This window comes from Chenopodium album, chromosome 9 (assembly GCF_948465745.1).
Source record: "Chenopodium album chromosome 9, dcCheAlbu1.1, whole genome shotgun sequence".
Lineage (NCBI taxonomy): Eukaryota > Viridiplantae > Streptophyta > Magnoliopsida > Caryophyllales > Amaranthaceae > Chenopodium > Chenopodium album.
The window spans coordinates 60718915-60731179 of NC_137842.1; the positions used below are offsets into that span (position 1 = coordinate 60718915).

General features: G+C 36.5%; 1 protein-coding gene and 1 pseudogene across 2 annotated transcripts; both read left to right on the forward strand.

Moving 5' to 3' along the window:
* The first annotated feature begins 1060 nt into the window (after positions 1 to 1060).
* LOC145560020 (F-box/LRR-repeat protein At4g14103-like) lies at positions 1061 to 3670 on the forward strand. 2 transcript variants are annotated; one of them, XM_081621278.1, is made up of 4 exons: positions 1061 to 1195; positions 1722 to 2824; positions 2914 to 3063; positions 3150 to 3670. In XM_081621278.1, exons 2-4 carry the CDS (start codon positions 1778 to 1780, stop codon positions 3498 to 3500), a joined length of 1548 nt encoding a protein of 515 aa, XP_081477404.1. In that variant the 5' UTR covers positions 1061 to 1195; positions 1722 to 1777; the 3' UTR covers positions 3501 to 3670. The 2 variants fall into 2 exon arrangements, with proteins under 2 accessions (XP_081477404.1, XP_081477402.1); XM_081621276.1 differs by having other exon boundaries at positions 1151 to 2824.
* A 5377-nt stretch (positions 3671 to 9047) lies between these two features.
* LOC145557849 (secreted RxLR effector protein 161 pseudogene) lies at positions 9048 to 9683 on the forward strand (annotated as a pseudogene).
* Positions 9684 to 12265: the final 2582 nt, after the last annotated feature.

Below are 12265 nucleotides of genomic sequence, written 5' to 3' on the forward strand. Positions count from 1 at the left end.
CCATTACTTAGTTATTTATGGGTTGATTATTAACTTACATTTATATAAACACTTTTATATTTCAATACTACTCAATAAATTGATAAATTTTTTTCTTAAATATACACCATTAAGGCCTGTTCTTTTTTACTGAATTGAACTAAACTAAACTGAACTTATTAGAACTGAACTTAACTGAATTGAAATGAATATTTTATAACAGAAAAAAATTAGAAGTTGAACTGAAAATAATCGTATGAGAACAGGCCATAAACAAGTCAATTTTGACATAGTGTATACTCCCTTTGTTTAGTAATAATCGTAACATTTTGACTTTTGCATTATTCAAATGTTTACTTTGACTATATTTTATACCAATATATTTGACTATATATATATATATATATATATAACCTCCGTTAAATGTTATGTGCAAATTTGGGGTATTATTTGTTAGATATAAAATATTCCAAAGTTGCGCATAATATTTAACGGAGGTAGTATATTTTCATTTATTACCTTTTTATACTTACAAATATTAATGTTCAAATATTGACATGTATATTAGACAAAATGTTGCGATTATTATGAAATGGCGGGAGTAATGAATAGATGAAACTCAGAAAAACGAGAAAATGCAAGTTTATCAAAAAATAAAAATGTAAATAAATTAACAACTTTTAGTCATATATGACTCCCACATTTTTTAATTTATTTACCAAAAAGACATGATGACTAGAGAAAATGGCAAAAATGTAAATAAATCAACTCAATATTTTTTATTTATTAACCAAAATATCAAGATGACTAGAAAAAAATTTTGATTTATAATTTGTTTATCAAGGAGATAAACTTTATTCAAAAAAAAAAAAAGGAAAAAGAAAAAAGGAGATGAACTAGGATTTTCTCTTAAAAAACGGGTTAATAAGAGTATGTTCTCATTAATTGAAATGAACTAAAATGAGCTGAACTGGAGCTAAACTAAATTGAAAAACAGCCCTAATCGAGGTCATTAGTGTTTAATAATGTACTGTAATATCAGAAAGCGTGGGCTTCTCTGAATTTTCATCTCGACTTTTAAATTATTTTTGCCCCTCTTTCTCTCTCCTCCATTGAAGCACACTCCAGCGTCTCAGAGTTCTACCTTAGAAGCATGATCTGAGTTCTCCATTGAAGACCCTTCTTAGTTTTCTCTATTCCATTGAAACAGCCTGAGGTAATTTTATTTTTAATTGCTATTGATCATTAGATATCAATTTTACAATCTAGGGTTTATTGTTAATCAAATTGTCTGTATAGTCAATTTCGGGTTCTTCTGAGGTGAAATATTGAACTATAGGTTATAATTACTGATTTTATAAATGACTATAACAAACTATTTTGTTCATTTCTTATGTAGAGGAATTTTATGTGATTTTGGAGCCCAATTTGATTAATTTTGAATTGCATTCTTTTATTCATATCCCTTCAATGTTAGATTAAGCTTATTGTTAAGTTTGAATTTTTTTATTTTTTTTTTCATTGAAACATGGAATTAATTAATTGTGTTATTAAGAATCAATTCTTGTTGTTGGAATTTTGTGTTAAAAATACTTAATGGATCAAAATAGCAGTGACACCCTTTTATTAGATGGGAATTATGTTGATAATGAATTGCAGACTTCTGTCTATAACCCTTTAATGTTAGATTAAGTTTATTACTTCGTATAAGTTTGATTCTTGTTATCATTTTATTGAAGCAGGGAATTAATTAATTCAAGATCAGGGGATTATGTGTTAATAATACTCCTATAGTCCTATGGATTTGAGGTTGAAACCATGTAGTACTACTACGTTACAGAATGATCGAAATTGTGGTGACATCCTTATATCAGATAGGCTCACCAATTTACCTGATGAATTGTTGATTCGGATACTGTCTTTGCTTCCCACCAAGGATGCTGCTGTTACTAGCATCTTGTCCAAGAGGATGAGGTGTATTTTCCCTTTGATTACGAGCCTCGACTTTGATGATTCACCTATATCTCATTGTTCGGATTTTCCCTATGCGATCCAACGTTTCCCCACTTTTGTCACCTTTGTTGACAGTGTTCTGTCTGAATACAAGTCTCAGTATCTTACCAGGTTTAAGCTTGGAGTAGGTGCAGACTTCACGGACACATCTTGTACAGATTGCAAGTTTAATGGTCCAGAAGAGAAAGACTGTTGCCCTGACTTGAAAGCTACACAAGTTAATGCGTGGATCTCTTTTCCATTAACCCGTTGTGGCCTCAGAGAGCTTGACCTTCGCATTCAAGTGAAGCAACCTGGTGATGGTCTCCTCCCCCTCGAGATTTTCACCTGTGAAACTTTGGAGGTGTTGAAGCTCGATGTTAACCTTAGTCTTGATAAAACTTCAACTATGTCATCCTTTCATCTTCCAAACTTGAAACTACTCCAATTACGTGTGGCTTTCATTTTCGAGGAAGCCTTTGTGACAAGGCTAGTTTCTGGTTGTCCCGTACTTGAAGACCTCATTGTGGATGTCTATTGGAATCACGTCCATTTCACAAATATCTCCTCCCCTTCTCTTCGGAGATTATGCTTATTTGTGAATAAACTTGATTACGTAGACAATACTGATTGTGTGATTATTAATACTCCAAATTTGGAGTATCTTGAATACACCGATAATTTAGCTTTACAGTACTCTGTCCCAAATATGAATTGCCTTGTTAAAGCAGATGTCTACCTGGAAAATCAATTGTTAAGGGAAGAATTTGAGGTTTCTTCTGTGCAAATGCTTACCTTTATAAGGCCCTTGTCTAATGTTCAGCATTTAACATTGTCTGGTGCATGCATAGAGGTTTGTCTCAATTTCCTACTCTTTTTTTTTATGATTTATACTATATTTGTGAAATTGATGGATGGCTATTTGTTAACTTTTGGTTGAAGGTTTTAAGCTATGTTGACGTAAATGATCATTTGCCCGTTTTTCATAACTTGAAGCGACTAGAGCTTTATCATTGTTGTAACTCTTGGGATAAGTTGCTGCTAGCATTTCTGAATTGTTCTCCTGTCTTAGAAACACTTGTCTTTCCAACGGTAAGTGTGTGAATTCGTATCATCTGGTCATAATTTTGTATATGGTGTAATAATTGTAGTTTGATTATCATCTACTTAATTTGTAGGGATTCGTATCATCTGGTGATACTACAAGTAGTCGTTACAATCAGGATACATGTGTGCTGGAAAGAAGATTTTGTGAAGAAGCTCTCTCAGTTGTTCCTTCATGTTGCAGAAATCATCTCAAAAGAATTGTGATAAAGTATTACTATGGGATTGAGAGGGAATTATGTTTGATCCGGTTTCTGCTGAGATATGCGTTAGTTTTGGAGGACTTGGTCTTATTCCGAAGAAAGTTTGCAAAAGCAGATCGAATGTTCCTAGAGAATACATTGCAGAATCTACCAAGGGCCTCCGTTGCCTGTTCAATTCATGTGTTGAATTGTAACTTGCCCATGGTGAGGAGGACTTCCTAATTATACTTTTACTCACTGTTTTAGAGAGGGGGGGAAAATCATGTGCTGACTATAGATTGATGGCAGCAATGTATTGCCTACGCCACCAACTGCAGTGATACATTTGTAAAATTTTAATGTGTTTTTTACGGCTCAATCATTCGAATAACTCGTTTAGTACTTGTATTCTACTTGTACTTCGTAAGTTCGTATCTGCCTTGTGTTTATGTTGTTTTACAAAGTATATTATAAGTTATTGTACAAATTATCTTGTCTTTATGTTAGAGGTGACCAAAAATCGGGTTGGGCTAGCCTTTTGAACAAAATCTTGTGTCTAAACTAACAAAATATTGTCAGGCTTATCAAGCCAAAGCAGGTGTTTTGGGTTTTTAAGGTCGGGTTCAGTCTTTGCGCAAATTTTAAGATGCACTTTGGTGCAGCTATAAATAGGTGTACAACACCTATATTTTTTAACATTTAGTAAAAAATAATCTGAACAATTTTAAATTTTGAACATTTAACTATTGCTTTATGCAAATTTTATGCACTTCCTAGGCCGGAGTAGATCTGGCTAGAGGGTCGAGCCATTAATAGTCACCATACTTTATGAACTACTGTCGGGCCTAGTTAAAAAAAAGTTGGCCATTTTGGGCTCAATGCTCTGGGCCAGCAATAGTAAGCTTTTGGGCTATTTTTTCCTGGGAAAAATTGGAACAAAAATTACCCAAAACAAAGTTATAAGAATTCAGGCCTAAAAGACCTGCTCATATATCTGGGCAAATTTTGGGTCCGGTCAGTAGGTTGAGTTGCATTTTTATGAGCTCTTATCTAATACTAATAAATTATTATGATTATGCATATGTGGGTATATAATGAGAGTAAGGGATAGGTCAAGTGGTTAGACCTTCCTTTCCGATTCTAGGAGATCCTGGAATCGATTCTCACCCCCCCCCCCCCGGCCCTAATACTTCCTCAATTTAAAATTATTTAACATATTTTGACTTTTAATACTAAATAAACTCCAATTTAATTAACTAGCATAATACCCGTGCGATGCACGATTTATAAATCAACTTATTAATTTTTTGAATAAGGTATTATTAATCCCGTAGGGAAAAAAACTAATAATTCAATTAGTAATAAATGGATAATAACTTAACTTATATTTGACCCGCCACTATATACATTTTTCCTAAGCAAATCATTGTGTCAAAAACAATTACAGAGTACATAATATCCATACAACCAATCAACAACTGATAGCTAGAATATACAACACAAATATATAGATATGGATTTGGTAAATTTTTATACGAATGAAAGATATTTATTAAGATTTTTTGTTGGAGTATTTGCAATTCTAGTAATGCAAAGCGGAGATTTACCAAGTGAGTGTGCGAGGATTTAACGAGGGAGTGATATATGCAAGCTAAAGATCTAGCGAAGGAGCTATAGCTCTAACGAGGATAGATAGCTTCGGCAAGGCCGAGCTATAGCTCGGGTAAGAGAGAGTTATAGCTCGCTGCTGCTCGTGGTCGCTGCAAGGCCGAGCTATAGCTCGGATACGAGAGAGCTATAGCTCGCTGGCCATTTGCTTGCGGCAGGGGCGAGCGATAGCTCGCATGCTAGCTCGCTGCCTTAGTTGCTCACTGCTAGGCCGAGCGATAGCTCGCTCGACTGCGAGCGAGAGCTCGGTCGATCAGTTTGCTTTTGGGCGGTGGGCTTGCGTGGGCTAAAAGACCTAATTTCTTGGCTTGTTCCTTACTCCAATATATTCATATAAATACCCTCATACCCCAAAATCAATACACGTTAATTTCATTATTGATTATACCCTAAACACACAAACACAAACCTACCCTTTGAGATCTGAACAGTTCTTGAGCAATTCCACTCTTCGGGTTCGGGTGCACGAATTACGAAGGAGAGTTGCGTTAAACCTGGGGGGCGTGCGTCACTAGGAAACTTGTACCGGTGGTGGCGTATTTCGCTTCTAAGGCAGTGGATTTTGTTCCGCGGCGCGACTGTGAGTTTGGGATCTTCAATCCAGGAAAGTTCTAATCTTTTGTTGTTTGTTATTGATTTCAACAGTTAGTTTACCAACAATTTAGAAGCGAAATAGAATTTGATTTATTCTGTTGATATCATGACTAGCAATTCTCAAACTCGTCTATACCTAGATCTGTCTAAGGTTGAGTCTCTTGATGGAATTAATTATAAGAGATGGTCACAAAGGATGTTGATTGCTTTTGAACAAGTAGAGATTGATTATGTTTTGTTTAGGGATGCTCCAAAGGCCATTGAGCAAACCAATACCATGATTGAAATTCCTAGTACTCCTGCTCCTGGGAATAAAGAATCTAGTTCTAGTCAAAGGATCACTACTATTATTGTTAATGAATCTGAAATCAAGAAATTTGATCGTGATAATAAATTCGTTAGAGGTCATCTTTTGAACAGCATGAAAAACAACATATTTGATTTGTATGTCAATATAAAATCTGCTAAGGAGATGTGGGAGTCTTTAGAGAAGAAATATGGTGCTGATGATGCTGGGAAAAAGAAGTATGTGACTGGAAATTGGTTGAATTTCAAATTGGTTGATACAAAGCCTATTATGGACCAAGTCCATGTGTATGAAAATTATGTTGCTGAAATTCTTGCTCAGGGTATGAAGATGTGTGAAATCCTTCAGGCTAATGTCTTGATTGAAAAATTGCCTGATTCCTGGTCTGATTATAGAAATCACCTCAAGCATAAAAAGAGGGATCTAACCCTAGAAGAACTTGTGAGCCACATGAAGATTGAGGAAGCCAATAGGCTTAAGGATGTTTCCTCTAAGCCTAAGAATGTGTTAGCAATCAAGGCTAACCTTGTTGAATCTGGTGCTGACTCTGACAAGAAAACAAGTGATAATCGTGCCAAGAAGGGGAGCTCTGAGAAGAAGGGAAATCTCCAAGCTAAGGGCAAGATTGGGAAGAAAGTCACTGGCAAGTGTTGGTCATGTGGTGAAGTGGGGCACTTTGCTTCACAATGCAAAAACAAGAAGAAGAAAAATCTGAAATCGAGTGGAGGAATCAAGGGTCATGCTCATCTGGTTGAGAATGAGGATGAAGATGTCATTGCTGCAGTTGTTTCTGAAGTCAACCTGGTTGAGAACAACAGTGAATGGATCGTGGACACTGGTGCATCTAAACACTTCTGTGCTAACAAGGACCTGTTTGTCAGTATGGAAGATGCAAAGGAAGGTGAACAAGTCTACATGGGAAATTCAAGCAGCTCTGAGGTACTTGGAAAGGGCAAAGTGGTTCTGAAGTTGACTTCAGGGAAGACCTTGGCTCTTCACAATGTGTTGTATGTTCATTCTCTTCGTAGAAATTTAATTTCTGGTGCTTTGTTGAACAAAGTAGGAGTTAAGTTAGTTTTTTATGCTAATAAACTTGTGTTAACCCGTAATGGGGAGTATGTTGGAAAGGGTTACCTTAGTGGGGGCCTATTTGTTCTTGAGATTGTAACTGTTCCTTCAATGAATAAGATTTCTACTTCTGCTTATATTGTTGAGTCCTTTGAATTATGGCATAGTAGGTTGGGTCATGTTGGTGCAACAAAATTGAAACAAATGAAAAGTTTAAATTTGCTCCCTAATATGTCATTAGATGGATTTGAAAAATGTGAAGTGTGTGCGGAGTCTAAATTCGTGAAGAAACCCTATAAATCTGTCACGAAGAGAGAGACCACGCCACTTGAGCTAATTCATTCAGATTTAGCAGACTTTAAGAACTTGGAAAGTAGAGGCGGGAAACGCTACTATATCACCTTCGTTGATGATTGTTCTAGATACAGCAAGGTGTATCTTTTAAGGACGAAGGATGAAGCTGAGTCCAAGTTTCTTATGTATAAGGCAGAGGTAGAAAATCAGTTGGAGCGGTAAATAAAGAGAGTTCGATCAGATAGGGGTGGAGAGTATGGCTTCGATTTCCTCAAGGACTTATGTGAAAGTGAGGGAATCATTCACGAAGTTTCGGCCCCGTATACTCCGCAGCAAAATGGTGTGACAGAGAGGAAAAATAGGACCTTGAAGGAAATGATGAATGCAATGCTCCTAAGTTCCGGGTTGCCAGACAATTTGTGGGGTGAAGCGGTTCTATCAGCTAATTATGTACAGAACAGAGTAACTCACAAGAAGTTAGACAAGACTCCATATGAAATATGGAAGGGTTATGCTCCAAACTTGAATCACATGAAAGTGTGGGGGTGCCTAGCTAAGGTGGGCTATCCATCGTTCAAGCGCTCAACTATAGGTTCTAGGACCTATGATATGGTATTCATTGGCTACGCTGAGAATAGTGTCGCATACAGGTTTATGAGTCTGGAAGATCGCTCTATATCTGAATCTCGTGATGCAGAGTTCTTTGAACAGGTATTTCCTTTGAAGAAAAATTTAGTTACTAACGATGTTTCTTCAGTTCCTTCATCTGCAGAGCCAGAAGATACTTCCCCTAGGATTGAAAGTGAGATTCAACCTAGGAGAAGTAAAAGGCAAAGAATGGAGACAAGCTTTGGACCTGATTTCCTAACAGCCTTTATAGCAGAGTGCGGAAATCTAGGTGATTTCAAAGATGATCTAGATGAGATCATGCTGTGTCTACAGGTTGTGGATGAAGATCCGAAATCGTTTGAAGAAGCTATGGGTTCAGTAGATGCAACATTCTGGAAGGAAGTTGTAAACAGTGAGCTTGACTCAATCATGTCTAATGGAACCTGGGAGCTTGTGGACCTGCCAAAAGGGAGCAGAGCTATTGGGTGCAAGTGGTTTTTCAAGAGAAAGATGAGAACCAACGGCACTGTGGAAAGGTTCAAAGCTAGATTGGTGATAAGAGGATTCACTCAAAAATTTGGCCTTGATTATTTTTATACTTATTCTCCGGTGACTAAAATTGTCGCTATTCGTGTTTTGTTTACCTTAGCTTCATCTTACAACTTGATTGTGCATCAGATGGATGTTATGACAGCTTTTCTGAATGGCGATTTGGAGGAGGAGATCTACATGGAGCAACCTCCGGGTTTTGTAGTTCCTGGGATGGAGAATAAGGTGTGCAGACTAAAGAAGTCCTTATATGGCTTGAAACAAGCTCCGAAGCAATGGTATGAAAAATTTCATAAAACTATTCTTAGTTTTGGTTTTGTTGTCAATGGTAGTGATGCATGTGTGTACTCTAAGATGTTTGGTGCGCAATGTGTGATATTATGCCTGTATGTTGACGACATGCTCCTGTTTGGCACAAACATGTATGTCATAAATGAAACTAAGAAATATTTAAATTCAAAGTTCGAGATGAAGGATTTGGGAGAGGTAGATGTGATCCTTGGTGTTAAAGTTACTAAAACCAAGAAAGGGTATTTTCTGTCTCAGTCTCATTATGTGGAGAAAATTCTGAAGAACTTTAATTGTTTTGATTTGCCTCTATTGAGAACTCCTTTTGATCTTTCTGGAGCTTTGGTGAAAAATGTGGGGGACGGTGTGTCTCAAACTGAATATGCTAAGGTGCTTGGAAGTCTGATGTTTTGATGAATTGCACTCGCCCTGATATTGCTTTTGCTGTTAGTAGACTTAGTCGCTATACTCATTGTCCTAGTGAGCAACATTGGGTTGCTTTGAGGCGTGTGCTCAGATATCTATGTGGAACCATGTCTTGGGGATTGAATTTTGTTGGTCATCCTTTGGTTCTTGAAGGGTATTGTGATGCAAATTGGGTAACGGATAGTGATGAAACGAGCTCTACAAGTGGCTATGTGTTTACCCTTAGTGGGGGTGCAGTTTCATGGAAGTCTGGTAAGCAGACGTGTATAGCTAGATCAACTATGGAAGCTGAGTTCATTGCATTGGATCTTGCTACACAAGAGGCAGATTGGTTGAGAAATTTGTTGATCGATATTCCTTTGTGGGGGAAGCCGTCACCACCTGTATCTATGCATTGTGATTCACAAGCCGCTATATGTGTTGCTAAAAATAGCGTTTACAACGGTAAGAAAAGGCACATAAGAGTCAGACACGAGTCTGTGAGGCAGTTTATTGTGAATGGGGTTATTTCGTTGGACTATGTTCGAACAAAGAAAAACCTGGCAGACCCTTTTACTAAGGGTTTGAGTCGTAGACTAGTGGTGGAGTCATCAGCTGGCATGGGTTTAGGACCTTTGTTGTAATGACTTGAAGTGGTAGCTATTCTAGCTATGTGACATGATACATTGGTTATAATAAATCAAGAACCTGTTTTGGTTATTTTGTTTCATTGCAATGAATCATGTGGATTTGTTATATGTGTATCATGTGTTTGAATCTATTACTCTATAAGAGTGGTAAGTTGATTCTGTTAGGTTGAGTTTATCTCTTAATGTCATTAGTCTAGTTGTTTTCTGAGCAGGGATAGGTGGAGGTTCTTAAAGAGTTAAGACCTTTGTCCCAGTGGCTCCTAAAACAGGATAGATAATGACACCGAAAGTTGAAGGGTTGAACTTATGTTCTTAATGTTCTAGTTCCATTGCATGGATTTCTTAGGTTTGCAAGGTGCTTAAACATGTTTAAGCCTGCAGGGAAAGACCTTTGAATTTGCTGGGAACGTGTGTGAGTAACACATAGGATGAACACCTACGTGAGTACGAGAGGTGGCCTCTCTCAAGGGAAGACTGAAGTATTGTTTTCCTGAAGTACTCATGAGAGCCCAAGTGTTGGCCAAGATTGGCGGAGTTGCTTAAGCTGATCATCCTCTCGGACCAGCTACTGATCATCGCCTTGGTAAGCTATTGCCTCTTCTATGAAATGGTTTTACGGGATTCAGCCAATTGTTTTGATCGTGGGATATCATTGAGAAATAGGAATCCGTGTTATCAAAGGATTTCCCGCGATAAAGTCAAGGTATATGCATTCAAGGTCCCTTCCTCGCTCCTAGGAGTTCAAATCTTAGGATATCCACTAGGGAAGTGTTGAAAACCTTGTGCACTAATGTGTTAGTTCAAACCTTTGGATACTAGCATTTAAGTACTAAGACTTTCATTTACTGTTCAGATTTCATGATCTCATGTCCGTTTTGCATTAGTGGGGGATTATTGGAGTATTTGCAATTCTAGTAATGCAAATCGAAGATTTACCAAGTGAGTGTGCGAGGATTTAACGAGGGAGTGATATATGCAAGCTAAAGATCTAGCGAAGGAGCTATAGCTCTAACGAGGATAGATAACTTCGGCAAGGCCGAGCTATAGCTCGGGTAAGAGAGAGTTATAGCTCGCTGCTGCTTGTGGTCGCTGCAAGGCCGAGCTATAGCTCAGATACGAGAGAGTTATAGCTCGCTGGCCATTTGCTTGCGGCAGGGGCGAGCGAGAGCTCGAGCGATAGCTCGCACGCTAGTTCGCTGCCTTAGTTGCTCACTGCTAGGCCGAGCGATAGCTCGCTCGACTGCGAGCGAGAGCTCGGTCGATCAGTTTGCTTTTGGGCAGTGGGCTTGCGTGGGCTAAAAGACCTAATTTCTTGGCTTGTTCCTTACTCCAATATATTCATATAAATACCCTCATACCCCAAAATCAATACACGTTAATTTTATTATTGATTATACCCTAAACACACAAACACAAACCTACCCTTTGAGATCTGAACAGTTCTTGAGCAATTCCACTCTTCGGGTTCGGGTGCACGAATTACGAAGGAGAGTTGCGTTAAACTTGGGGGGCGTGCGTCACTAGGAAACTTGTACCGGTGGTGGCGTATTTCGCTTCTAAGGCAGTGGATTTTGTTCCGCGGCGCGACTGTGAGTTTGGGATCTTCAATCCAGGAAAGTTCTAATCTTTTGTTGTTTGTTATTGATTTCAACAGTTATTTTACCAACATTTTTAAGAATAAAAGACAAATTTCATCAACTACCCAATCATGTATGTAAATATATTTTTTTTATGGATATGTATTCTTATACTGTAATTATTTAAATTTTGAATATTAGCATGAAATTAGTAAGGAAATATGAAAAATTAATGGTTATAGAAAAATAATATTTTAAAGTGTGCAAAATCTTTAATTATTATATATGCGTAAATTTTTGGCATAATTATTGTTAGGAAAATATTGTTTAACTCTTTTTTAAGAAAAAGTTACATTAGATATATATTTTTAATCTAAGTTAATTTAATTTCAATAAATTGTATTCCCTCAAAAAAAATTCAATAAATTGTATATTAACAATTCATAGACTCTACATGACTACATTAATATAAAATTAAATTATTAGATATACATTTTTTTAATCAAAGTTAATTTAATTTATTCACCATTATTCTTTAAGAGGGGTATGGTCAAATATCATAGTGAATGTGATATTGAAGAACGATATATTAATCTTTACATAATATAGATATATAATATGGCCTTGAAATGAAAAATATAAAGACATATATGTTATGACTATGGCTATTATTTATGTAGATGATAATACAAAAAAAATATATTGTATCGTATTTTATTATTTGAATACTATGATTTGAATTGAATATTTTTAGAATATTTTATTATTAATGTATTTTTTGAATATTTTATTTTTACCGTATCATGCTATCATTATATTTGTAGGCTTTTTATTTATTTATTTGAGAAATAATATTTCTAAGCTTTATTATAATAGATGTTCTGACCATTATGCTCGTATTATGTAATATGAAATACTTGTATAATTCTTTCCTTTGTTCATTACGTCGCAATAATATTGCTAGAATTTACTACTATAATAGATGCTTTGACCATTTTC

Excerpts from the sequence above, each read along its gene's own strand:
- LOC145560020 (XM_081621278.1), top strand. The coding sequence starts at position 1,778 with ATGGATTTGAGGTTGAAACCATGTAGTACTACTACGTTACAGAATGAT. Across the intron at positions 2,825-2,913 it reads TGTCTGGTGCATGCATAGAG|GTTTTAAGCTATGTTGACGT; the intron begins GTTTGTCTCAAT and ends TTTTGGTTGAAG. Across the intron at positions 3,064-3,149 it reads AAACACTTGTCTTTCCAACG|GGATTCGTATCATCTGGTGA; the intron begins GTAAGTGTGTGA and ends CTTAATTTGTAG.